At 35.8% G+C, this 27315-nt stretch overlaps 1 protein-coding gene across 2 annotated transcripts in view; it reads right to left on the reverse strand.

Annotated features, from left to right (window-relative positions):
* Pdk1 (Phosphoinositide-dependent kinase 1) overlaps nt 1–27315 on the reverse strand; it is a 59027-nt gene that overhangs the window by 14275 nt on the left and 17437 nt on the right. The window contains exons 2-7 of one of the 2 annotated variants that reach the window (XM_089103564.1): nt 24061–24216; nt 19892–20158; nt 18484–18643; nt 12694–12790; nt 5002–5166; nt 281–511 (exon numbers count right to left, since the gene is read on the reverse strand). In XM_089103564.1, the coding sequence (XP_088959690.1) occupies nt 281–511; nt 5002–5166; nt 12694–12790; nt 18484–18643; nt 19892–20158; nt 24061–24216 (1076 nt within the window). Of the gene's footprint in view, nt 1–280; nt 512–5001; nt 5167–12693; nt 12791–18483; nt 18647–19891; nt 20159–24060; nt 24217–27315 lie in introns of both variants that reach the window. The other variant, XM_089103563.1, reaches the window with a different exon arrangement.

Raw genomic sequence — 27315 nt, forward strand, 5'->3', positions numbered from 1 at the left:
ACCAACTCTTTCCGGGTGTGTAGGTATGCTTCTAAGGCGTCTTCCTTAAACAGAGAGACTTTGGTGCCCCCCCCCCCGAAAAAGTGAAAACAGAAAAAGACATAAGAACAGTTAATCTGAATCCTGTTTACCCTGGGCTTTCATTCCTATTTTGAATGATTAATGATTTTAAAAGGCTGACATAATGGACTATTCTAGAAGCTACCATCTAGAGAGAGAAAAACAAAAGAGAGAAAGAGAGAGGAAAAGAGAGAGAGAGAAGAGGGGAGAGAGAACTTACCACTCGTTTATCAATAAAGCCTTGTTTAAGAATGACGTTATTTTCAACAAACTGGTTGAATTTATTCTCCTTTTGACCTTCTAGCATTTTTTCTCGTTCGGTCTCATCAAGGTCAGCGATGCTTAATTTTGACCTTGTAACAGTTGAACTTTTCCTGGAAGGAGCAAGAGGCAGACCTAATGCCCGAGACAGTTCATTTGCTCCAAGGCCTGGCTGGGCATCACTTGGAATCTAGAATTAATGCATCCCATAAAGTGGCTGATATCGGTATATTAATTCAGAACTACGTTTGCCGCATTTTAGAATGACAGATGCAAAGCCAAAATTACTAAAATAAAATGTAAAATAAAGTACTTTAGGCAGGGGCGTCGTTTGGGGGTGGCAGTTGCCCCCCCCCCCCAATAATGTGGATAAAAAAAATATGATACATCCCATGCCCTTTGACTATCCAGATATGGAACCCTCTCCCCCCCCCCCCCAATAAAAATGCCGGAGATTCAACCCTGACTCTAGGCCAGTAAATTCTTTGAGTAACACTCATAAATGAGACTTTCCTCTTACGACCGCTTGACAGTACTCACTTCGCAAATTAATAACACCATTAAAGCCAATTGTTTTGAACTCTAGTCTAATAAACTTGCAAAATTTAAAAACTATGGCTAAATATGTGGTAATGACGACATGTTTGTTGTCATATGTGGGAGTGACAAAGGCTGACATTAGCTAAATCAGTGGCAGTGGCAACTTTTTTACCGAGATAACTATCTCAATAAAAAAATATTGAAAAAACATACGAAAGAAACATCCGGTTGCAGACAATAGTATGCGTAAATTTATTTTGCTCCGTCAAAAAAAAAAAAAAAAAAACTTCATGCACCTCATCAGCCCATGTAGCCACAAGATCAACCCTTAGGATCTGACAGGGAATAATCTTTTTTTTTACTGAGGGAGGGCATCTAAACATGAAACGGAAGAATTTTAATTCATATTCCAATTTTTCTGTCCTCCTAACCAAAAACGGAGAGTGGAAGCAAGAGATGAATATATCACAAGTTTCACAACGCAGTGCTTCCACCCCCCCCCCCCCCGCAAAAAAAAATAGTTTCTCGCTTAGAGCTATTAATTTAACACAGGAAATCTTACCAGTTTGAACCATCTACGGCGTAGATTGTTCTCAGCGTCTTTGATAACTTTTTTTCGCATCAAATTTCAACTTCCCTCTACCTCTGTACCTAATTAATGTATTCTGATTATTCTAATTTATAATAATAAAATCTGTAATTCAAGTGCAGTAATGACATCTGCTTACAGGTGATTGAAAATTATATGCCAATGTATGAACTTTGAAATAAATTTAAGTTGCACTTATAACCAACAAGGTGAGACTGCACCTGCAGATATTGCTGTGAAATATGATGCAATAAATAAATAAACTAGACAGAAGATTGGCTGAAAAAATTCTTCTTATGTCTTGCTTTCTCTTCGCTGACTTATCTTTGCATGTAGAGATGCTAAGGGCAGTTACCTGGGGTAAATTTTCACCTAAATTGAATTGTCTAGAGAATAAATCCTTGGGGAGGAGGGATTTTTCTGTGGAGGAGTAGCCAGATTTCCTGCAATTATTTAAAAAAACGATCAGAAATTAAATTAAAAAAATAAGTTTTTTCAACTGAAAGTAAGGAGCAAAATTAAACTTTAAAACGAACAGAAATTATTAAGTATATAAGGAGGGTTACTCCTCGACAATACCTCGCTCTTTACGCTAAAGTTTGAATTTTGTCCCAGTTCCTTAAGAACGACTCGTGAAAAACTATGTTCGTATAATTAGAACAATAAGCTTTTTTTAAAGTACAAAAAACTTTAGCGTAAAGAGCGAGATGCTGTGGACGAGTAACCCCCCTCATATAGCAATAATTTCTGTTCGTTTTAAGTTTTAATGTTGCTCCTTACTTTCAATTGAAAAAAACTTGTTTTTTTTATTTAATAGCTAAAAAAGCCGGAGCCAACCCTTGGCTTGGCACAGTAATAATATTAAAGCGAGATCATGGAGCCCCCGAACCTCCCTTTCCACGCTAGACCAGTCTAGTATCTCCACGCTTGGTACGCGGCCTCTCAAACCCACACTCCCACCAACTTTTTTTGCAGAAAAAGAGGCAAATGGCAACTTATCTGAACCAGAATCAAACAAGACTTTTTAATCCGTATGATAGGGGGCATCAATTACCACATGGACCCTCCAACCCTCCCCTTTCTGCCCACAATTTCTGTGGTACGAAGGCAGGCAAATTGCACTTGTTTGATACAGAATGACGCAAGGATTATCAACCAACAGTATTGGAGTTATACAGTGGGCCCATCGTCCCTCTAAAATCCCGTAAACCCTCCACCTCCAATTTTCTAGCAGAAATGTAGTCACGTCACATCTTTATTGAATCCGAAACCTGATTGGGATGAACATGTAGTCATGGAAACTTTGGTCAAGAAAACTTAGACCTTTACAGCCCCGACCCTTAGAGCCTTCAGAGCTCTATTATTTTGAAATTTCTCATCTATCATGAAAATTGTCTTGCAAGATAGAATAAATAGAGTAAGTTCATCTTCCAAGTTCAGAGGTTAAGTAATTGTGATAATTAATCTACCTTTTATTCATTTCCGTCACATCTTAAAGTAGAGAAATTCACAAGTAGTTACCCAACGACTGTAGATAATAATGGAATACTATTAATAATTACGCTTAGATTAATTATTAAGAAGTGTCTGAATTGTCATACCCCTTTCCCTTTAAGTCTTACAAATTTTGCAGTGGTGTTTGATAGAGCTAATTGAAAAACTTGAAGTGTCTGTGCTCAATCGGATCTCTGTGAAGGAATCTAGGAGGGAAGACAAAGAAAAATCTAGGGTTTTGTGAAACTAGCTTTTTCATTTAGCTAGCAGAAGGGGCGTAGCTCCAGCATTTTATTGGGGGGCAAAGGGGGTCCATATCCGGATATCCAAGAGGCATGGGCTATATCACGATATTTTTCTCCAAATTACTGGGGTGGGGGGCAAATGTCCCCCCCCCCCGCCAACGAAACCCCTGGCTAGCAGTCCATAGAAGTCCCTCAGGCTTATAGCTTAAGTTCTAAACTATACGAATTTGCAAAACCTAATAACAGTTACTGCCTCGATTCACGGTGCCTGAGCCTGAGCGGCAAACAACCTTGAGCTAGCTAGACGAGTAGCCCTTGCAACACTGAAACTAACTATAGGTAAAAACTTAAGAGGTAGCTTTCCTTTGACTTAAAGATTAATGAGTGATATTAACTTCAGTGTTAATAAGCAAAAATGAATTTCTACGCACACTAGGAAAATAATTGAGTATGAGCTTAAGCTTTAGGATAATGAATCGAGGTGAAAATCCCTTCCCAATGTTTTATTCCCCTTAAAAAAAAAAAAAAAAAAAAAAAACTTTGGTATTCTGTCACTGTTATGTATTTATCAAAAGCCTGTTATTCCATAGTTTAAAGTGTGTCTAATTCGTCAGAGAGATAGAGTGTTTAAACCTAGAATAAAAATAAAATACTTCAAAAAAATACTAATTTTCCAAATTAAAAGTACGAATACATGTTTACATGAAAATTGATCTACAGGGGTGTAACTCCTGCATTTTTATTGGGGGGGGGGGGCAAGAGGGGTCTCATTATTGGGGGGCAACTGCTCCCCCTAGCCCTTCCAAACGACGCCACTGTTAATATAGTAACAAAAAACAAACATAACTTGAGCAGTTTTTCAATTACTCTGATTCTGCTAACCAGTGCCACTTAACCAAATATTAAATTTAATTAATTTACTTTTTTTGAATTAAATATTAATAATATTATGGGATATTATTATGAATAATTAAAAAGATTTTCTGACCAATATTTGTGTTTCATTTTATTGTAATGTGTTTAGCTGCTGACTCTTGATTCTATTCCCAACCATGTAAAGTGCACACAATTATAGTCCCTTCAGTTGCATTAGGTTTGATTAAGGCACGTATGTGGGAGAGGGGGGGGGTCCTGATCCACTCTCAGAAGATTTCCCAGAACTTGCAATTTACCCAATACTGTCCAATAACATTCATATTCATCCAGTTCAATTGGTTATTTGACTAATCCTATCCAACCACCATCTCAAAAAAAAAAAAAAAAAAAAAAAAAAAAAAAAAAAAAAAAAAAAGCCTGCGACCGTGCCAGGCTCTACAGATTCATAGTTTCTATACGGATTTATATCTCATAACAGACTAGACATAATTTGGTTCGGCACAACTTCTATCTTTTATGAGGGGGGGGGGGGCACGTAGGTGCGTCGAGTCTTCTTCACACTAAAAAATGTGTGTCAATGCAGATATATCTGTCTAAAGTTACTACACTAATTTGTTTCAACATCTAGGTAATTTACCCATACCTAAATAAAATGATTTACATCAAGAGAAAAGTTAGTTTGAGAAACGACAAAAGCAGCAGTTAGCGAACGACGACCGATGACAATCGACACGAAAAACAAAATGATTGAATTATTGTAGGAAAATATGGAGAAAATAACCGATCACTGAGATTTCAGCAAGGGTGAGGAACATGTTTACTAACTTTTCAAAAAATGGACTAGTGTTTACATTTTTGTAAATTAGCTAATTTAGCTTTCTTCTGAAAATTAGAAAAAGGTGTAAATGCGTGTTTTCTAAAAACAGTGCAGCTTACTTCAAAAGAGGAACTACTTTCTGTTCGAACCAAATGTGGACATATCTCAGGAGGCTTCAATTTATACAGTTCTTCAAAATCTAAGCCACTGAAAAAGGGATGGGATTTGAGTGAAGTATATGATCCAATGTCCTTAGCTCCAAGTCGCTCTGAAGGCTCTAATACCTAAAAAATAATTGCAATGTAATTGGGATTTAAAGAAGTAATATGCCCCTAAACTAATTTTTGACCTTGCTTTACATAGCCATAAAACTGATAAGATAACGAAACCCGACAAATATAAAGTGAAGTATCTCGTAACTAGATATACGAGTAAATAAGCACAGGACAGTAGTATAACGTAGTTACTACGCTTACATATACAAATTTTGGAGTACAGCGTACCCCCCCCCTCCGATAATTCCCTTGGCAAATTCGCCCCAGGCGTAAAATTGAGTAGCTAAGTGAGATTAAGAAAGATAAAAAGAATGGGGAAAAGAAGAGATTACGCAAATTTTACTTATTTTCCAAAATACCTGTAAAATATATGACGTATAATCAAACAGTTTGTGATAACGAGCTATAAGTAAGGAGCGAACCGGGCTAATAGTAACCAAGCTATAAAAAAGAAATTTTTATAACAAATAATACATAAAAAAATTATTTTCTATGTTGTTTCCAAATATATACAGTTTATAAAGTTTGATGTTACACATCAAATACCATGAGCATGAGATAACTTTCAAAAATCGAAACTTTCAGAAAACGATTTTCAAATATCGAAAAAACAACCCCAAAAAGGCAAGCGACCGTAAACAAAATGCAAATGCAAACTATATCGTTCTACACGCAAACCATATAGACGATACACATGGAATCATGTTTAATGTAGCAGTCACGGTAGAGTAGTCGGACTGATGATCAGCAATAACAAAACCAATATTGTGAACATGCACTAGTAAATAGTATTTCCCTTGTTGATAGTATTCGCTTGGAAATCATTGATCCGTTGAAATATCTAAGATCTCTAATTGAGCCATCAATTAGTTTCAGTAGAGAAGATTTGAACAGAATATCTTCTGCAGCCGTAGCTTTTGCAAAACTGAAGAAAACCCTGTGGAGGCAAAGAGGTGTTCTTTTAAAGACAAAATCCGCTCTACACATCTAGGTTTTGAAACGATGTTTGTGAGAGCGGATGTCCACACTATCAATATGTTCGATGACTCCTGTCTAATACAAATTCTCAGCGTCTTTTCCATGAATAGAATCAGTAACGTCGAAATTCGAATTTGTTGCTTCCAAAAATCACATTGGTTAGCTAATAAACAACGCCACCTAATCTGATTAGGTACGCCAGAGAACAGATGGCGTACTTCCCAAATTGGCGTCGAACTTAAAACTCTCGACTCATTGTGAGAAGAAGTGTTGAGGGAGTAAAGACCTGGCTAAAAAACACAAGAATGATCCAGAACCGTTTAAGGCCTTTCGACACCACATGAGAACATGGATGAGCAATGGGTAGAGACCACTGAAAACAGATCTGTGTATCACTTAGCCTTCGACCACATTAAAGCACAAGGAAGTGCTGGAAATATTGTCCCTGAGACACAAGCAAATAAGATTAAAAAACAACACTCTAAACTTCATAAAAAAGCAGAAAAATTACTGCGCGAAGGCAGTGGCGAAGAAACATTCCTGATTCCATTTTTGGATCAGCGTAAGAAGTTACATTAGAATCCCAAATAAACCCACTTGTGTTCAAAACTCTTTTATCTTACATCTAGAACTTAACATTGGATTTCTAAGCCCTTTCTGCAAAAAATATCAATAAATTTGCAATAAAAGGAAAATAAAACATGTCAGTAAAGTCAATGCAAAGAAAAGAGCCTAGAACAAGGCACATTGAAGCTAGAATTATCAGACATATTTTGAATACCCTCCGTCCCAGGGTCCCTAGAAAGTTTGAGGGGAAGACTGATTGAAGTTAGATTGTAATGCGTCCACTATGACAGCTACATTGAACCCTTCTTATTGGTACGTTTAACGAGGACGTACCCTTTCCATGCAGCAATACGATTGAACAGGGAAATCAGAAAGCTTTTCTATCAGCTGAATCAAATGCCTGTTCAAAATCTATTAAACTGAGGAATAAAGGGATTTGGTGATTCTGATACTTCTTGATTGTCAATCTAGGCGTGCAAATTTGACAACACAACCCTCTCCCATTCCTGGATCCACTTTGCTCCTCTCTTGCAACTTTATCTGCAGCATCTTTACGATCCCTGCAAACCACATAAACCACGGCAAAAAAATACGACTTATGTTTTGAAAATATTATTCAGAGGGTCCTTGGTTATACGATGGTAAGATGGCTGAGAAACATGTTCTATCCAGTCAAGGAACAATTAAAAGTGAGGATAAAAAAATATTTAGGCAAGTTTTGCGAATATAGTGGTCTAATTTTTTGTGAAATATGTGGTAAGTGATAGAGGCGCATTGGATGGCAAAAATGGATTAACGGTCTATAGTCCTTTTATTATGCCTTAGAAATGGATATAGAAGGAGTGACGATAGGAAATTAAGAACAGCTTCCAAGGGGATGTTGTAGGCTCCGATTTCATTCTTGGAAGCTTCATTTATCTACCCTAGATCAACAAATTTGCAAGATCTCAAAAGCCACTAAATTAAGGTTTTGCCAAGATCTGCACATTTCTAAGAGCCCATACTAAAAACTCGCCCTTCCTGCATATATACCACGTTTTGATTCTATAATCACCATGTAAAATATACCTCTTTCATTACAGGACAATTCTCCTCGTCGAATTGAAGTCCGTCATATCTTCAGACATGTGAAAAAATTCAGAATAATGAAAGAAAGCGAAATTTAAAATTACAATCTTGCTGTCAAATTGACTGTCTTTCTTTTGGTAGTTAAATTCAACTGAATAAAAGGAAGAAGTTCAAATAAAATTATTTATCACAAGAAAATCCTATCAAATAGTTCGTAACAACGAACTGCAAGTAAGAAGGAACTCGGGCAAATATTCACCAAAACTAGGAACAGTATTCAGATGACAATTGACATATCAACAGAATGGGCTTTTTATGCTGATTCTAAATAAATCACATTCATTCAGTTGGTTGTTACTCACCAATAGCTACGAATCTGAGAAAATTAGTCTGATTTTCAAAAAAAGGGGGGAATCACCCCCAAAAAAGCAAGCAATCATAGTGAAAATCGCAATTTTGCTTCTTTTTTTTTTTTTTTTTTTTTTTTTTTTTTTTTTTTTTGTCCAGAAGAAAGATCGTGGATGCATTGTTGCGTCGTGGATGTTTATGTTTTTTTTCCAGGGATGATAGCAAGAGCAAGCGATCTTAGTGAAAATTGCTATATGAGATTCATCATATCAGAGCCCTACAGTAGAAGCTCCAACCTACAAAACGTGGAATTTTGAAATTTGTTTTCCAGGAGAACGATTGTAAATGCACTTTTCTTTATCTTGTTTAATTCCCAGGGAAAATCATATCAAACCGAAGGTCCTAAAAGATTGGGAGAGAGCTCATTCGAACGTAAATCACAAATTTCCTTCCTAAGTGACCATAAAGACTGTTCAGTGCGGAAGTGTTGTTTTATTGTTTGTTTATTGTGTTGTTATTGTGTTGTTTTGTTGTTTTATCTGTCATTTTATTGCACCAAACTCCGACTGTGCCCTAAATAAGACCGATTTGCAATAAATGTAAAATCCTGAGAATATAATCGATTTAAAAGTATCAAAAAACTATATTTTATACATCCCAGTTGCAGAGGAAGTTATGCCACATGGTGGCAGTACTGAATTTAACTGTTTTTATTCATTTTATTTTTTATGAAATTAAGTTTAGCGATGAGTAATTGCGTATCAGCTATCATAAAGTTTGGGGGGGGGGGGGTGAGTCACTGTGTAGGGGGGGGGGTTGTACGCGGTGGTCTACGTAACAAGAAACAATACATTCCCAATCCCAAGCATGCGGGCACAGAGATGGAAAAGGCAAGGCAGGGCAAAGCAACACCGGGATATTTTCTTCGGGGGGGGGGGGGGGACAAATTCTACTAGGAACTTTGTTCTGAGTCATTTTAAATGGTAACATTTCTCTTTTTCCATTTATATAAAATATTGATATGTATTTAAACTATGTATATATATGTACTTATCGATCCGAGAATCCTACTTTGAGAGTGTGTGATGGCCTTAGCCACATAGAAGACAAAAAGTCACATAGAATTTCCATCCATATAAACAACAATACCCCTGTTTGTCCACCTGAAATTCTGCAGTAGAAACATTAATAAGGAGTTATTGAGCAGAATATTATTCATCGCAAATTTTGATAGTATATTCAAATTTTATCCAAAATCTAAATTGCAATCCATTATTTTATTTCTTAAGCAGAAAATCTGAAAAAGTTGGGTGGTACTAAACAATTTGTAATTATGGATTTATAGATTTTAATAGAGATGAAACAGGGGTACTCCACGTTATATCTCGGTTGGGACTGGGCATGATTTGGAGAACAATCATAAACTAAATTTTAAAAAGCTGGTTTTTCCAACAGAAAGTAAGGAGCAACTTTGAATCCTAAAATGAACAGAAATTATTCTTTATATGACGGGGGCTGTCTGAGATAAGATAATACACTTATATAAAAAAAATTCCTATCACAAGCCCTGAAGGGCCGAATTCACATTTCGGAGTCATAAAACAAAAATCATAAAAAAAGCACAACAACTAAAAAAAACTGGCGAAACAATGACGTATGAAACCAAGAGAGGAAAGAAAATAATAAATGAAAATAAAAATCAAATAGGTGAGAAAACCAAGGATTTTGTCAGCCAGTGGCAAAATACGAAGACGAAGAACAAGCAAATACTTCGACAAGGGCCTCCGTCAAGTTTCATTCATTATTTCCTTTCCTCTCTTGGCTGCATACGTCATGTATAGCCAGTGTGGTCTTAGAATGTATTTATGTCAAAACAATGCCAAAAACAATAATATCAGAATGACAAAACCATTCATTAGTCAAAAATATTAAACTGCAGAATGTCAGAAAGTTAAAAAGGCAAATACTAATAAAACTAAAAAAAAACTGAAATAAAATATACGTTAAAAAGGTTTAAAAGAGAGCATATAAAAGAGCGCTAGGGAACAAGAGAATCAAACGAACATAAAACTTGGGTATCACCAGTACCGAATAATAAAAAAGTAAAAAGGAATTATGTCTACTACTTAATTCCTTGCTCTTTACTCTGAAGTCTGAATTTTTGTCCCAGTTCTGTAAGTACATTTACTGAAACACAAGGGTCATTAAATTGGAAAAAGAAGGTTTTTCAAATGACTAAAAAAACTTTAGCTTAATGAGCGGGGATTTGAGGAGGGGGCAATTCCCCTTATGTACGGAATAATTTCAGTTCGTTTAAAGTTTTAAGTTGCTCCTTACTTTTAGTTAAAAAAAATCGCATTTATTTATTTACATTTTTTGAAACGGTGTATTTGTATGAACACTATACTTTGTTAATGCAGAAAAAAGCGGTCAGCCGTTCAACCCTCTGTCTGTTTTTTATAGGTAGCAAATCTTAGAGACAAACGTTTTTTGAAAGGTAATGAAAAAAGGATGTCAATTAAAGTAAAAGTATATAAAAATGAAAAAAAGTAAAGTAATTACAAAAAATATACAAACACCAATATATTTAACGCTTTCAAACCCGCTACTTTGTAAAGCACTGAAACTAAGATTAAGGAAACCAAATAAAAACTGCTAGTGCTTGGCGTTATTGAGAAAGGTTGTAAGTGTTGAACATTCCTGAGTAATACTGATGCCTTTAATGTAATGTTGAATACAAAAACCCATATATTTACCAGCTTCACAGCTATAAAAATTAGAGCTTCACATTCATTCACAAAATATAACTCAAAATATAACCCCTATTAAGGGTCAAAATCTATTGACAGGTAGGTGACCGTGGGCCAACACACTTTTTTTCTATGGTTTTCCCCTACTCTGCTTGCTTCTGTTTGATTTCCTCATGTTTACTATAGTCCCCGATTTCCAGGGGGGCATGCCCCCCCCCTCTAACTTCCTCCTGCGGAAACCCATGAATAAGACAAGTTTATTGACTATATTTGTAAAGTTGAGAGTGGATGTGCCTTGTGAGAGAAGCCAAAAACCTAAAGGCCCCACTTCTGATTTTTCAATCATAGAGATTGGAAACGCTGAAGACGAGTTATACCCAACAAATTATAATACGTTTATCACTAATGGAACATATACTTAATGGCTTTTGAATTAGAGGTCAACATTGTAATATTCACCTCTCAGAAACCTTTGGAGCTATATTTAGTTGAAATTCAATATTTTTTATGAGCATCCTTAAGCTATTTTCATTTAGGACAGTCATCTGATGATCTCAAGGATTTTTATTGATTAAAAACTAATGAGTTAGAATACTACCTAATGAATTCATGACTGGTCATTAGTCAAAATAGATATGAAATACATATAAGCGTAAAACCAGGGGGAAGAATGGGACCAAGGGCCTGAATTTTTGACCCTTAAATCGTAGATCTGAAAATCCTTGCATGACTCTGATTTCAACAGGGTGTAACATGATGGAAGTAGGGTGTTTTTCTGATGGAAGTAAAATGTGAAGATGAAACTTAAAAGGAAAAAAACTATTGCTACGCAGTCTATGCAACATATATCTACAATATTCGTTGATATATACTGACTCATGCCATTTTCCTCAATTTGTAAAATTCTGAAAAAGTAGCGCTTTAATGAAAACAGAAAGTAGGTGCAACAAAACACGACAATAATGAAAGCGGTTCGTGTTTGACGCAACAAAACGAACTCGGAGAAAATAAGTGCCCTACGGAAAATAAAAGACCACCAATCATGAAATCAGAAAATTTTACTATACAATTTTAATTTTTTCAATACCTCAAGCAGGATCGGGTTTCAGTAAAGCGCTCATTACACATAATTAAACAGCATTTTGGTTAGTATATCAAAATTGTTGTAAAAAAAAAAACATTTTGTTTCTGTCTCACTTTTTTTTTTTTTTTTTAGCTTATTAGCATTTTGTAAAATGCTTCCTTTGCTGGTTGCAAAGACGACGGTTTGGCTAATAAAATGAAAAAGAAAATATTGGCGGATTGTTAATTGTTCTATTGAAAAACTAGTTTAATGGTTATCTTTCAGTGTAGTATACTAGTGTTTCTACCAACATTAAAATTATTTGCTTTCTATTCTGTTTCTGTGATTTTGTGAACCTACTATGCTGGACAACAAATTAAAAAATCTTTTTATTGTTTCAAAACTGAAAAAGGTGGTACTTCTAGAACTTCTTATTCCGAAATTGAACAAATAGTCAGAAGTTTTCTATTCACTTCAGCTTTTATTTCAAAATATTTCTTTTCAATGAAAGTTGGGGGTTTTGCATAGACACAAAGAATAAAACTTAATTACATATCTCCTTAAAAAAAGAAGAAATTTTAGAAAACTTTCTGTCTATTACACCATGAGCTAATTCGTCATTGGTCATGGTTGTTTTGAAATTTATCAATTGGAGAGGGAAGCAAGATCCTAGATTTCATTATTCATGAGCCCACAACATTGTCATTGTTGCATGGGATTATCAGACAATTAATCTCCCCAAAGTTGACATGGAGAACTTACTAATAGCTGTGTAACAATATCTCGAGCATCGTCTGGGAAACCTTCTGGGTATTCATATTCTAATTTCATAATTTTCTGAAAGATTGCGTAGTCACTGCTGAAAAAAATAAAAAGAACTATTACCTTTAAAAAAAATGAGGAAACTACTTTTAAAAATGCAGATTAGATGTTTGGTTGGAAAAAGAGAAAAATTAAGAGAAATATAGACAGGATTTAAGAAACATTATTCTGTGGGTGATCAAGTTTTATATTGGATTAATTTATTAAGAAATATACTAGGAGCAAGGGTGGCATTTTAAGGTCTGGTTTTAAATCTTAGGGGCGCGTTCGATGGGATTAGAAGGGTTTATTAATAAAGAGTTTATTGGATTTAGTTTGAGCAAAACCAGGCTCCAGTGGTATAGCTTAATTTGACACGGTCCTTTGCTCAATAGTTTGCGGATGACATTGTTATGTTGACCGATTCATCAAAAAAAAAAAAAAAAACTACAGATACTTTTGGACATTTTAGAGGGATATCTACGAGAGAAAAGGCTATTACTCAATGTTGATGAATCAGCGGTTTCGGTTTCTGGGAAAAGAGAGAAGGGGGAAAAAGATGACTTTAGGTTGAACGTTAAATCTGTCGTAGATGAGTTTATTTACTATGAGTGTGGTTTAATAAAGGATGGTAAGAGGAGTAGGTACATAGAATTAGTTAAAAACAAGGGGATTAGGATAACAGGAATGGTCCGAAAAGTTCCTTCAGGTCAGTAGTTCTTGCAGATATTAAATTCCAGAAGCGGGTGTTGGAGCCTAAGATCAGGTCAGTAATCGAGTATAAAGCAGAATTTTAGGTTTTTAAAAGGGATACTAGATTAGAAAGATTATTATTAAAGTATTATAGAAGGACACTAAGTTTAAGTGAGAGGTTTAATAGCTTAGTTCACAGCTATTAAATAGCCTCAGAGTACAATTCATACCCAACAATCTCATGTGAAAATAACTTGCTCATATCAGAAAAGTGCCACAGCCAAAGAGGTGCACTGTCATTACGACATAATTTAGAGGTGTGAAACATGTTGCCCAACTATATAAAAGAATCAATTTCGCTATGTTAGTTCCGAAAAATAAAAAATATCTTATTGAGTAGATTAAAGTTGTTTGTTTAATTTTTCCGTTTAATGTTTTGTGAATAAGTCCCGTTTAACGCGATAATCTTGTGAAGTGATTTATTTCTTTTCACTAATTACCGTATTGGCCGTTCATAGCCTCTGGCAAGTAGGCATTACGGGAATATGGTATTCATTGTTTATTTTGTTAATAAACCATGTCAAGTCAAGTTGCGTCAAAAATGAACTTGCTAATTTCTTAAATGCACCACACCCATAGAGGTGCAATGTCATTACGACACATTGGTGTAGGGGTGTGGAATACTCGTACTACTACTACTACTACTAACAACTCATCGCAGCACCAAGCCGCCTGAGGCCAACACAGCTACGCACGCTCCTCCTCCACCCCAATCTATTCAAAGCCTCCCTTTTTACACCCGCCCACTGTTCCGCTTATCTCGTTCTGAAAAAAAATTAAATAATCTATTAAGTAGATAAAAAAAATCGTTTACATATTTTTGTTGTTTAGTTTTTGTTTGTTTAGTTTTTGTACTTAGTTATTAAAAAAGGTATGTTTTTTGTTCTGTGTGATATTTTTGTTAAATAACTGATTTCTCAAATTTCTGTATTGGCCGTTTATAGTCTCCGACATGATGGCAGTACGAGAATATGGAATTTGGCGCGGTTTATTGGTGAGAGCATGAACCACCGTGATGGTGTTATATGAGTGATCGGAAGGTGGATACCCCCCCCCCATACCTCGTATTTTCCCGAAATGCACCTGATAGAAATTTTGAGATGGCCATTTGTTGTCGTAGAAACTTCAAAATCAGCTCATTCGAATGAAAAATGAAAGAGCCAGTGCCCTTTTTAATAGTCAAAAGTGATTGGAGGGCAAAAAAAACCCAATCCCACACCCACCATTTCCCCAAACACATCTAATCAAAATTTTGAAATAGCCATTTTGTTCAACGTAATTGAAAGGTCCGGAAACTGTGTCTTTGAAGAAGACACCCCCCCCCCCCCCACCCCACAGCCCTCAGGGCAAGGGTTTGAAGTTATGCCCTGAAGGCATATACGGTACATATAGAAAGGGTGATCGTATAAACTTCGGAAGGGGCTCATTGGATTGGTAATCAGAAGTTCTAGTGCCCTTTTTAAGATTCAGAGTAATCGGAGGATGGATACCCCCACCCACACACACACACACCTTGGGTTTTCCCGAAATGTATCTGATACAAATTTTGAAATGACCATTTGTTGTTGTAGAAACTTCAAAACAGCTCATTCGATTGGAAATTGAAAGGGCTAGAGCCTTTTTTATTAGTCGAAGGTGATTGGAGGGCAACTAACGCGCCTCCCGCGCCCACTATTTCCCCAAACACATCTAATCAAAATTTGAGATAGCCATTTTGTTCAACATAATTGAAAGGTCCGGAAATTATGCCTTTGAGGATGACAACCCCCCCCCCCCCCAGGTCTCAGGGCAAGGATTGTAATTTATTTCATGGGGGGCATATAAGGTATATATAGAAAGGATGATCGTATAAACTTCGGAGGGGACTCATTGGATTGGCAATCAGAAGTTCTAGTGCCTTTTTGTAAGATCAAGAGTGACCGTAGATTGGATAACCTCCCCTCCCCCAACACCTCGTATTTTCTCGAAATGCATCTGATAGAAATTTTGAGATGGCCATTGGTTGTCGTAGAAACTTCGAAAAAGGTTCATTCGATTGGAAATTGAAAGGACTAGTGCCCTTTTTATTAGTTAAAAGTGATTGGAGGGCAACAAGCCTCCTCCTCCTACACTCATCAAGTCCCAAAACACATCTAATCAAAACTATTAAATAGCCATCTTGTGCAGCGTAGTTGAAAGTTCTGAAAATTATGTCTTTGACAACCCCCATGCCTTCTCAAGACCAGAACATAATTTGCACTTTACTGAAAACAAGATACATTTAAAATGTTTTCACTTTGTTTTTCAGGTTTAAATTTTTTTTTACTTGATATATAAAGAGGGAAGTCCTCCCCCTTGCACTTCAATTGCAGCGCGAGTGTCTGGTGCCCTTTTTGAGAGTAACAAGAGATTGGAGGGCAAGCAGCCCTTCTCGCAAACCCATTCATTTTCCAAACGCATAAATGATGACGGAGGAAAACTGTTACAGCTAAAAAATCTGAGAAAAGTTTTGGAGGGTCTTTTTAGTAACGAGATTTTTGGTCCGGTCAACAGAGGTGTTGATAGATATTTTTCCGAAGAAGGCTACCGTCCACATCATTGAGCCTGCTCCAAAGCAAGGCCGATGCACCTTTTGTCGGAAGAACACACGTCTAGCGTCGAAACTACAGGGTGAAATTCCACCTAAAATCTTGTTTTGGATCATTTCCAGCATAGAACTCGAATTCTTTTTGTTTTCTTATACTTTTTGCTACTTTTTCTTACGTTACTGTTGAAGTTGATAAATCAAGATTAAACCCGGAACACACCGCAGCACCAACGGTGAAGGACTAAATTTTCTGTTTGGACTAAAAACTTCTAAATTGGACCCCCATGACTTCCCTTGAAAAAATTAGCATGGATTTCCAACTGGATCTAGGCTTGGACATTAATGGGTTTATGGTCCAGCCTCAGCTGTGGCTCCATTTATGATGGCCCCTTTCAACAAGAGATTTGATTTTCCCTTAGACTAACGTGAGAAAATTCGGGACAAAATCATCAGAATTTTCACCATTTCTAAAACACATTTAGGCTTGGATTTTCCACATGTTTACCTACACTCCTTTCCCCAGAGGTGGTTTTAGAGGGCCAAAGGGTTGAGGGGGCACTTACCCACGGCGAAGAATATTTTCGGGTGATAATTTGAAATAAATAATCAAATATTTATAATTATTTTGTAGTTTTTGAAACTTATCTTTATTGAAATAAAGTAGAGGTCGTAGTTTGGAGAAACCTACTTACTTACTGTAATACTTATATAATAATACTTAATACTTGCTGTAAGTATAATCCAATTGAAAAGGCCATAACAGCCAGTGCTTTCCCTTGAAGAATAGCCCATGCCCATTGACTATCCGAATGCGGACCTTCGTTATTTTGTTCTTCTATACTCTCCTCCTTGTGTCCCTTTGTTTAATCCTGAGTTTATTATTTTTGCTTTTTTATTACTTTATCTCTTCAATTTCACGGTCCTGCGTTTTTCCTGTTTTTGTTCGTCTTGTCTTAGTTTTAATTAACATTATGTTTTGGCACTTACATAACAAATTAGATGTATTTATGAGCACTTAAACAACTGTCTATGGTATTCCAGAGCCCCACTAGTAGAGAAGAAGGAGAAAAAAAAGAACAAAAAAGGACACATCAGCCATGCAAAAAAATGATTTCCTTGTTGTTCAAGGCAGGGGAATGTAAGTTTCCCAACTAGGGTTTTAGGCCATGGCGATCCCAATAGTTTACTCTGTTTATCGATCTGACACCATTTTTAGCTTTACAATTTGCTCTTTACTGAAAACAAAATACGTTTGAAATATTTTCAGCTTTCTTACTTTCATAAATAAAAAAAATTATCAAAACCTTAAGGAGCAAATGCAAGTATATGTCAATAAAACTGATAATCCACGGTCATTTTTTTTTTTTTTTCAGTATAGCGCAAATTGTGTTCTGGTCTTGAGAAGGTATGGGGGTTATCTACCCTACACATGTTAATTTTCGCTCGTTCTGAGTTTCATTTATTTACTGGTTCGATCTGTGGTAGTTTTAGGCTTGGAAGATTATTTGACCTAATTTTTGCTCATTCTTGGCCTAATGGAACTCTTTACTTTTCTTTGAAAACCTTGTATTGTGGAAATTTGTTTTTAAATTAATTAAGAAAAACATCGAAACAAGGTAAAACACGTTACATAACAGAGCAAGGTATTTCTTCCAATGTATGTAAAACGAAGAAGAAATATGCCTTTCAGCGACGTCTTTCATTCACGGTGGACTGGAAAACTAAAAAATAATCTTACTGATTAAGAAAGCGTTTGCTATTGCATTCTCATTAAATACCTCCTTGAAATTGCTGACAAACAGTATGGTTGTACCTTCTTTTCCCAAACTAATTTGGGAATTTAGGCCCCTATGACATCCAATTTGACAAAATTATTCTTTATTTCAGTTGACTTCGCCCTAAATTCTAAGCATACCTGATGGTCTGAGATGAATGTTAGTATAATAATAATTTATTTTATGCCCGCTTAACAAGACAAGTTAGCGGCGAATCAGCAAGGAATTGCACGCTGGGGCGGCTAGCTTTTCCTTCAGTTTCACCAATTTTGTCACTGAATCAATGATACCGTAATGGCTACTGACGCAACTATTCGAAACCCATAAAGGTAAAGGCAACAGAAATTTAGCAAGCTTGTAGTAATGGGTTCGCAGCTGTCTTTTTTGGGTAACTTTTAGTAACTCCCAAAGCGGTGATACATACAAGATAGAAGGCGCAACAACGGCGTTAAATATTATGGCGAGGGTGAGTTTATTAATACTATTTCTCAGGCTTACTGCTTTTTTGTAACCTTTCATAAGAGACCGAGATACAATATCTTTAATAAGCCCGGAGGTCAATCTTATCGTTGAACGATAATCAATTCCGAGGTACCGCAGGCTATCCGATTCATTAATCACTGAACCTTCAATATCGTATAAAATGCAGATACTTACTGTCCCCGAAATGGAGGCAATCCAGCGACCATTTGATATATAATACAGCCAAGTGCCCATAAATCACAAGACGGAGTTGTTCTGGTTCTATTTAAGATTTCGGGAGAAACGTACTGAGCAGTACCAACAAAACTTGACTTCCGCTTCAGTTCTCCTGCATCTTCTTGAAAAAAAATTGAATATGATATTGTTTAATTTCCATGCAACATCTTTTAAATCCCATAACCTTACAAAGGGCAACAAAGGGCGGCTACGACCAGGGACACCAATGCGGGCAATTATCCACTACGTTTACAAAACAAAGTATAAAAATTCATAAAATACCTCTGTTAAAAATGGAAAAAAACTAAACTTACGTGAGTTGATACCCCTGGCTACGACTCCTCCTCCAAACAGCACAATACTTTTCTAGTCTTTAAAAGTCGCTTATACTATCTTTACCTTTCACCCATCACCACAAATACCCATTTATTCGCCTACCAGTACAATGTCCATAATAATTGACTAATTTATAAGACTTATTATAATTAAGTAGATTAGATCAACAGACCAATTTACAAAACAAATGAATAAAAATAAATAGAACACGCAATCTTTTTCTAATGGAAAGAGACCAATGGACTAGAAGACACAGAGGTAGCTCTTCCTGCTCCAGGGTTTACACCCCCCCCCCCAAACAGGTAACCGTTTTCTGGTGAAATAATTACATAAAAATAAAAGCAATTTCGTAGAACTCTCTCACTTAATATGCTTGTTTATTGTTTTTTTTTCGTGTTTATTTTGTGTAGTAGACTTTTACCGAAGACAGTGAATGAGTATCTAGCCGATTCACCCAAAAATTTAATGAGCAAAATTTTCTAAACTTAAGGTATATGTTTCTGTGAAACAAACCTGCATTTATAGCTTGCACCAAAAAGATAAGATACTTTACAGTTCGATTCATTGAATCGAGTTTCATTGATTCATTGATTCATTAAATCGAGTTTCATTGATTCATAGATTCATCAAATCGATTCATTGAATCAAGTTTCATTGATTCATTGATTCACCAAATCGATTCATTGAATTCCTTGACTTTCCTATTTCCTTGACTTCCTCGATTTCCTTGACCTATCTATTCACCAAGTCCAAATTCTGATATTACTAAAGATTCTTTCTTGGAGAAGGATCTAAACTTGCTTTAAAAAAAAATTCCTTTTTCAACAATTTTCAATTAAGATTCAACGTATTTTCAACCTTACAAAAATAATGTAAAATAAGTTTCAAAATGTAATTCAGTAGATAGATAAAGCTGAATAGTAACCACGGAGTAACATCAAAATTGCTGTCTTTCGTTGATACATTGAAACCAAAGAACACAAGAAAATATTCCAAAAATTACACAGGGAACATAAACCTTAACTCTTACCTCCACTATTTTCCCTATTTTTTTCTTCCATTTCCACGCAGTTCAGAATTTTGGCAGATCCAAAATCAGTGATGACAATGTGCATTGCCTCGCTCAATAAAATATTCTCTGGTTTCAAATCTCTGTGAACAATCCCAAGGCAATGTAGATGCTCAAGAGCTTGAACTATTTCTGCACCATAGAATTTGGAGCAATGGTCTTCAAACGATCCAACTTTGTTGAGATAACCAAGAAGATCACCTTTCTTGGCATATGTGAGAACAAAATCTAAAACTCTCATGTTAAGGAATAAGATGTTGTAAAAAATAACTCGTTTTTTCCAAAAGTGAAGCTATATCGATCCCTACCGATAGCATCCCTATAGCAGAGACGGAGAAAGAGAGAAAAGATGATAGAGAAAATCAGGGATAAAAAAATAAAACAGTTTTAATGGAATATTTAAGAGTATTTTTATTAAAATTTTTAACTAGGGCACGTTCTGGGGATGACAGATTGCCAAAGATTGTCCTTTTCGGCCAACCGTCTAGGGACAAACGAAAAGCAGGTCGTCCCTGGTTGTGGTGGGAGTATGTCGTAAGGAAAGATTCAAGGGAAATGGGAACTTCCTGGGAGGGTGTGGATAGGGAGGCTTTGAATAGATTGGGATGAAGGAGGGGCGTGCGCAGTAGTGTTGGCCTCAGGCGGCTTGGTGCTGCAGCGAGCTGTTAGTAGCGGCAATATTTTTTTATAATCCTGTAGAAGCTGAAATGATTTTGAGAATATTAAAGATGGATAAAGCAAAACATGTTTCACTAGAGAGCTTCGTAGGAAATAGATTGCTGGCAAAACAATTATAAAAACCAAGTAAATATGTATCTAGTAGGCCTTTTTCTTGAAAGTTCATATACAATTTCACTTGAACATCCAAATACAAAGCTATATTTAACTTAATATTGCTACTAACAACAAATGTCAGCACTAAGACGTCTGAAATTACCCCGAATTGCGGAGAGAGTCAGATCCGTTTATTTATTATTCTGAGGAAGTATATTTGCAATTGAAGTGCATCTTTTTTCAGAGGAGTGTCCACACACGCTGATATGCGTCAGGACTTATTTTATAAGTATACGGTAATGTTTCTTTACCATTTTATGGAGACTTACTTGTTGTATGTGTAACCCGTTTTGTAAAATTAATAGAAAAAAAACACTGTTTTCAACTCCTATGAAGTTCTCACTTGCTTTATATCCTTTCTCATAATTTCTTCTCATCATATTCGAGGACATCTAGCTTGCCAAGAACACATTTGCGGACATATTACCCTTCATAAGTAAATACCAACCTAACCATTGTAACTATCCTTTTAGCAGAGACCAAGACAGTAGGACCGACTCACATTTATCACAGAGAATATTATTTGAGCTGCAAAAACGTCTTGTGCCCACATCAATCCACTTTTAATATTCAGTCTAACCCCCTTTCTATTAATAACGCTACCTATACAAGCAAAGTAATTATCACCTGCATAATCTAAATCTGCATGAGTTTTTCTGCCCCATCTAGTAGTATATTCTCCCAAAATCTTAGCTGTATTGTTTAAGATAAATCCATGAAAATAACCTATATAACTAGGGACAAAAGACAACTAAATTTAACTTGTTGTTCCCCAACGACCCAGCTACTAGCCTCAATTCCTACCTTAATCGCAGAATTGCTACTTTCACAGACAGCCCTAATCAGTTTAATGTACTTATCAGGTATACAAAATAGGAATCAAGTCTTAGGTGAAGCTGTTTCTCTTTGCTGAATCAAATGCCAACTCATTCAATAATTTTCATGTACCAATTTCATGTACCATACAGACAAGACCATCAACTTTGTCTACATTCTCTAACTTTTTCTTAGTAAATTAATCCTCTTTTTATTTTATATAAAAAAAATGTCTCAACATTTTCTATACCATTTACCACAGCCTTATAAAGATTTTCCTCCAATTGCTCATTCCATATCTCCCTAACACTCCTTTTGCAACTCTTTAAAGCCCAGTTCCCATTTGTCCCCTCGATCTCGCAGGGTGCAAATAAAGTACCTCAATATTACTCCGCCAACTGAATCTTCCTTAATCTTCAGCAGCCTTATCCATAGCTTGGATTTCACAACTATTTAAGTCAGGCGTTAATACTTCCTCACATTTCCTTATTTTTTCACTCGATAATCCAAAAAATAGATTTTCGTTTAGTCAAAGATATCACCAATCTTTCTCTTGAGCAAAACTATCGACCTTGAATTTTCAGATTATTGAAAACTTCTAATACAAAAATATTGACAGAATTTCCCTCACTACCCTTATCATGCTCCCTGAAATGTTTAAAATTTCGAGAATAGCATAGTATTTAAAAAAAAAACAATAAATATTACAATTACATTAGTACATAAATTAATAATTAAATAAACAAAACTTTCAAGAACGTTTTACAGACCAACTGAAAAGATGTGTTTTCAAATACCTATCCAAACAATTCCACTATTTCAAAGGCTTGGAGAATTCCCCAACAATAAGCCTATAGCTGTTTCGACTTTGAGCCAAAATAAATACATCAAGGAGGCACACTTGTGCCTCTTTAAAGAAGCGACCCACCACAATGTTAAGCGATTTCCGGTCCTAGCGGTCGCAGAGAGACGGCGGTAATCGTATTTTGTAGTCTAAGGTCAAACTAAGAAACATGCAAAATTTCACCCCCCTCCGACTTTATCTTCATGGGGGAAAGTGGGCCGGAAGTTTCGACCCTCCCACCACAGCCCTACTTTAACGTTGTTCGATCGGCTGACATTTAGAGGATAAAATTTCCTAGGGCCTGGGAGCTTATCCTCAAAATTTTAGCTCGATCCAATCACTCCTTCCCTGTTTTCCAAAAACCAAATATAGCCACTTAATGTTCATCAAGTTATTTTTTTTTATCAGCCACGCCTACAGGCAACAGTTGGCAACGAATCCGGGTGAATGAGGACTCATTCGAACCGGAATTTGACCTTTTAGGGCATTTTGATATTTTCAGACCGAAAAAATTTTCCCCCGAATTTATATTTACGAAAAACCTCGTTTTCCTATAAGAGAGCCCATGTTAATTTTTGAAATTCCTAAAAGCATAGTATTTCATTATTAAATTAGATCAAAATAGTCCTCTTAACCTGACAAGGCCGACTGCAAGCTTCTAAAAATTCCCACTCTTTCCCAGAAGTTTTTTTTTTGTCAAAAAACGAAAATCTTACTTTGTATTTGCTTGCGTCGAAAATAGATTGCTGAGACTTTAACTCCTGACACGATCAGCTAACAGTTAGTCAAGCAATAATAAGTAATAAACTGTACAAAAACGTGCAGAAATTATTTGAAAAAAACTACGTTTTCTAAAGAGTTAAAGTGGCTGAGTCACAAGTTCGAACCTTAAAACGTACAGAGATTAGAAGGTACAGTTGGGGGATGCTGTCCCCCCCCAAATCCCTCACTTTTTAAGCCATTTTTGTTAATATTTTTATTTTTCGGGTCTGCCGCCCCCCTAAACCCCCGCTTTTTCCTTTTCAAAGAAATGCTTTGCAACACGAGCGAAGTCTGCTGGAATTTTTTACCGAAAGAACATCCTATTTCATCTCTTTGATTAGAAACAGTACTGAGCCTGTTTGCCGGATTTTTTACAGGAGATTTTTCCCTAACCGATAACAAGCTATAACGTGATGAACTTGGTAAGACCAACTGATTGCAGGCTACAGGACGTAAAAAACCTTAACAAAAGATGCTGATAAAGCGGGGGGTCCCTGTACGTTTTAAGGTTCGAACTTGTGACTCAGCCTCTTTAAAACTTTCGAAAACGTAGCTTTTTTCAAATAATTTAGCCTAGAACTAGGTAAAGTCCCGGGAGTCACCTCACCAAGGCATGCAGTAATCTTAACCAACCTTTTTTAAGAGAGATATATGCCAGTAAAATATCTTAGAAGTGTCATTGGCCTAAGAAAGATGGAACTCGGCTTCCCCTGCTATTACCATATGTTTGAATACAGACAGCAGACCCTATTGACACACAAAGGGATAAGTCAGGGGATAGATCTGTGGTGGAACATGGAGCAAAAGCTAGCTTTTACAAGCAAAGTGAGATATATGGGATTCAGGAGGGAAAAGTCAGACACGGAAAGGATACAGAGGCTTTCTGGGTCTTGAAATGTGCAGTAGAGACGTACAAAAAATGGAGCTGATTCTTTTATATTCCTGCTTAGCACAAGCAGAGTTTCTTTCTCTCGTTTGACATAATCTTGCTTCTTCTCTCTTATAATATGGCGCTTCTGGCAGACTTTAACTGGAATGAAATATCAAAATTAAATGATAGCTTTAGTCTAAAGAAAGGAGTGTAGAACAATATGAAATTGAAGATAATAGGAGACATAGGCGTTTCTCACTTATAACTCATGTTTCCCTAATTGTATTCACTTTACTCACTCACACACCAACTTCTTTACTCAAAATTAACTCCCATTACATACCAGTACCGACGCAGAAGTTTAAGATGCAATAAACATGGCTAGCTAGTAATTGAAAATGCTTTATTTACCCATTGCCTTTCAAAACATTTGAATTTGACATGTTTATTGTCTGCAGTAAATAGTAAAGCAATTTCATTCTCAAAGTATTATGATAGAAAATACAATAATTAAATCAGTACAGTGGTTAGTGGTTAGATGCTAATCATCTGGCCCCAAATCTATCCAAATCTAGTCTACTTATTTTTTTCCAGATCAGGTATTTCTTGGCCTTTGGTTCAAACTATTTCTGCCACTCACTGTGACATAGCTCGTCCTGATAGACATGTTTGATTCCTGGGCATTTTATTGGACAAAATCTTTCTTTTAAAAATCACTGTGCTCTTGTCAAACTTAAGGTCTCCAGAAACCTAGGAGTTCTTCAGAAGTTTTATCAATGTTTCCCTGGTACAATAACAGAGATCCTCTTTCACTCTCTCATTCAAGCTTATATGAACTACTGCCCATTAGTATGGCTGACAACATTCTCTTCTTTTACCCTCCAAGTATCTAAAATATATAACAGAGCAATTAAATTAGTATATGAGGTGACAGGCCAGCTCAGCATTAATTGATTGGATGGTCAATCCACATACATCTTTCATTCCTCTTGTTTCATTCTTAAGTATTTTCATGGACTCCTCCCTAACTTCTTCAAACAATTATATCTTTTAGATTCTGAACTACGAAAGCAATCTTGTGTTTTTTTTCTCTCAGAAATGACATGGATATTTTCATTCATAAAACTGAAACGATAAGATCAGATTTTAATCCATTTGCGTGTTGTGCCTCCATATGGAATTCCCTATCCATTAAAATTCGGGTATGCAATCTTATGGACAATTTAAAAAACAGCTAACTAACCACCTCCTATGCCTAGAAAGTTAGGATAAAGGCACTGATGATTCTACAGTGTAATTTTGCATCCACTGTCGAAATTTTCCTTCAAAAGAGGATAACTCTGCTTAGTGGTGACTTGGAACACCATCTCTTGAAGCCTTCATTATATTTTGACAATGCAAAACACAGACACTATATCCAATACACCCAGATATGAAAAGAGCATTCAATTCAATCAGTTTCCTGTTTTCCACACAAAATGAGCTCCCAACAATCTTTTAGCTATGTCATATTCAAACTGTCATTACTTGTTCTTTTTTGGCAAAAAATTTGGGAGCAGCACCAATGCATCAAGATACATCGGATCTTTTCTAAAATGTAACCATATTGGCTTTTTCTTGCTAAAATTAAGTTAAAATGGCAGCTAATATTATATTGACGAAACTATGTTCCAAGTGTCGAAAATTCTTGTCTGATATAGTGGAATACCAGACCGACTAAAAATGTTCCTTCAGCCGAATTCAAATGCAGATATTGGCTTCTATTATGATATTCATTTCTTTTGAGAAACTCTTGTAATAACCTTGCCGAAATTTTCGACAGACAGCAACAGGCACTGTCGAAATATAGGTGACTTTCGAAACTTCACCGAACATGTAAAACAGATGAGAAATAAATGGTGTCGAAATTCAAGGGTCCTGTGGTGAAAAAATAGTTGTCGAATTTACGGGTACTTTCTCAAGTACGAGAGGTTTTGATGATGATTATTTGTAGTAATATTTAACATGAAAAAAACATTAAAAAAAGTCATTTTTTTGTAGTTTTACTGATTTTACGCTAGATGCTAGATTTTTCCATCATCTGAGGAACTGCCGCTTGGCCTCATGCTATGTTCATATTTTTTAAGCTTTTGATTTGGTTGATCGCAATTCATTGAATAAATGAATAAATTCATTGAATAAACTAATTCATTTATCACTGAATAAATTTGAAATACACCCTTTCTTAGCAGATTTTATATATATTTTCTTATCCCAAGCTGTAAAATACAAAATATTCTCTCTGAACCCCTCCCTAATTAGCATGGAATTCCTATCTTACACAATCCCACCCAAAATGCTATTGAAATATGTTAAACTCCTTGGTGTCACAAACTTCTAATAATCTTAAGTAGAACATGCATATTTCAAGAATTTTTGACTTTCCAGGCAAAGGATAGTCAAAGCTAAAATTTTGTAAAGCGGATTAAACTGGTAGATTAACTTTGAAATGACCAAATGTTGACAACACTTTAACTGTGAACAACAAAGAAATCTTTGCTGGACTATTAAAGCTGAGACAAAGTGAGCCATTCCAGGTAGCGTTTATAAAGAGACCTATGTCACACTATTATATCACACAATATATTACAGAGACCTAGGTCACACGATTACACTCCATATGATTATCCAATTTTGTCCCTATGCTTGAGACAATTTTTTAGTTTTTTTGCTTCCACTATCTGAATAGTATTTTATACATTTACACATCTAAAAAAGTTGAAGAAAAATTATGAAATAAAGTAAAAAGAATAGGCATGTCGAATCCACCAGGATCTGCCCACAAGTATTCCCCAAGTATTTCGACATTTGGCGAATAGGATTCTGACTTACGTCGAAAACAGGTAACTTTTGTTCTGTCGAATTTACAGATGAAAACGCTCCAATTCAAGAAAATCGGAGTTATGTATCCTTTTCTGATAAAACTTCAAACTTCTAAACAAACAGTTAGATTCGTAGATATTTTTTCTACATACTGAAACCCTTTTCAAACCAAAAGTCTTTAAATTAAGCCTTCTGGAGTAGAATAAGGGTTTTTTTTTACAAAAAACTGTCGAATCATTGGTACCTTTACCCTAGTTCTCTCCTCCCTTCTCTTTGTCCCCTGTATGTTTCATTTTCAACTTGTTTTTTTGTGCTATTATTTATTATAACTAGTGCTTAATTTAATGCTTAATTAGTGCAGTAATTTAATGTGATTAATATACATGTACGATTATC

Source organism: Artemia sp. Qi Xiang Cuo, chromosome 17, assembly GCF_049724085.1.
Source record: "Artemia sp. Qi Xiang Cuo chromosome 17, ASM4972408v1, whole genome shotgun sequence".
In the NCBI taxonomy this organism is placed as follows: Eukaryota; Metazoa; Arthropoda; class Branchiopoda; order Anostraca; family Artemiidae; genus Artemia; species Artemia sp. Qi Xiang Cuo.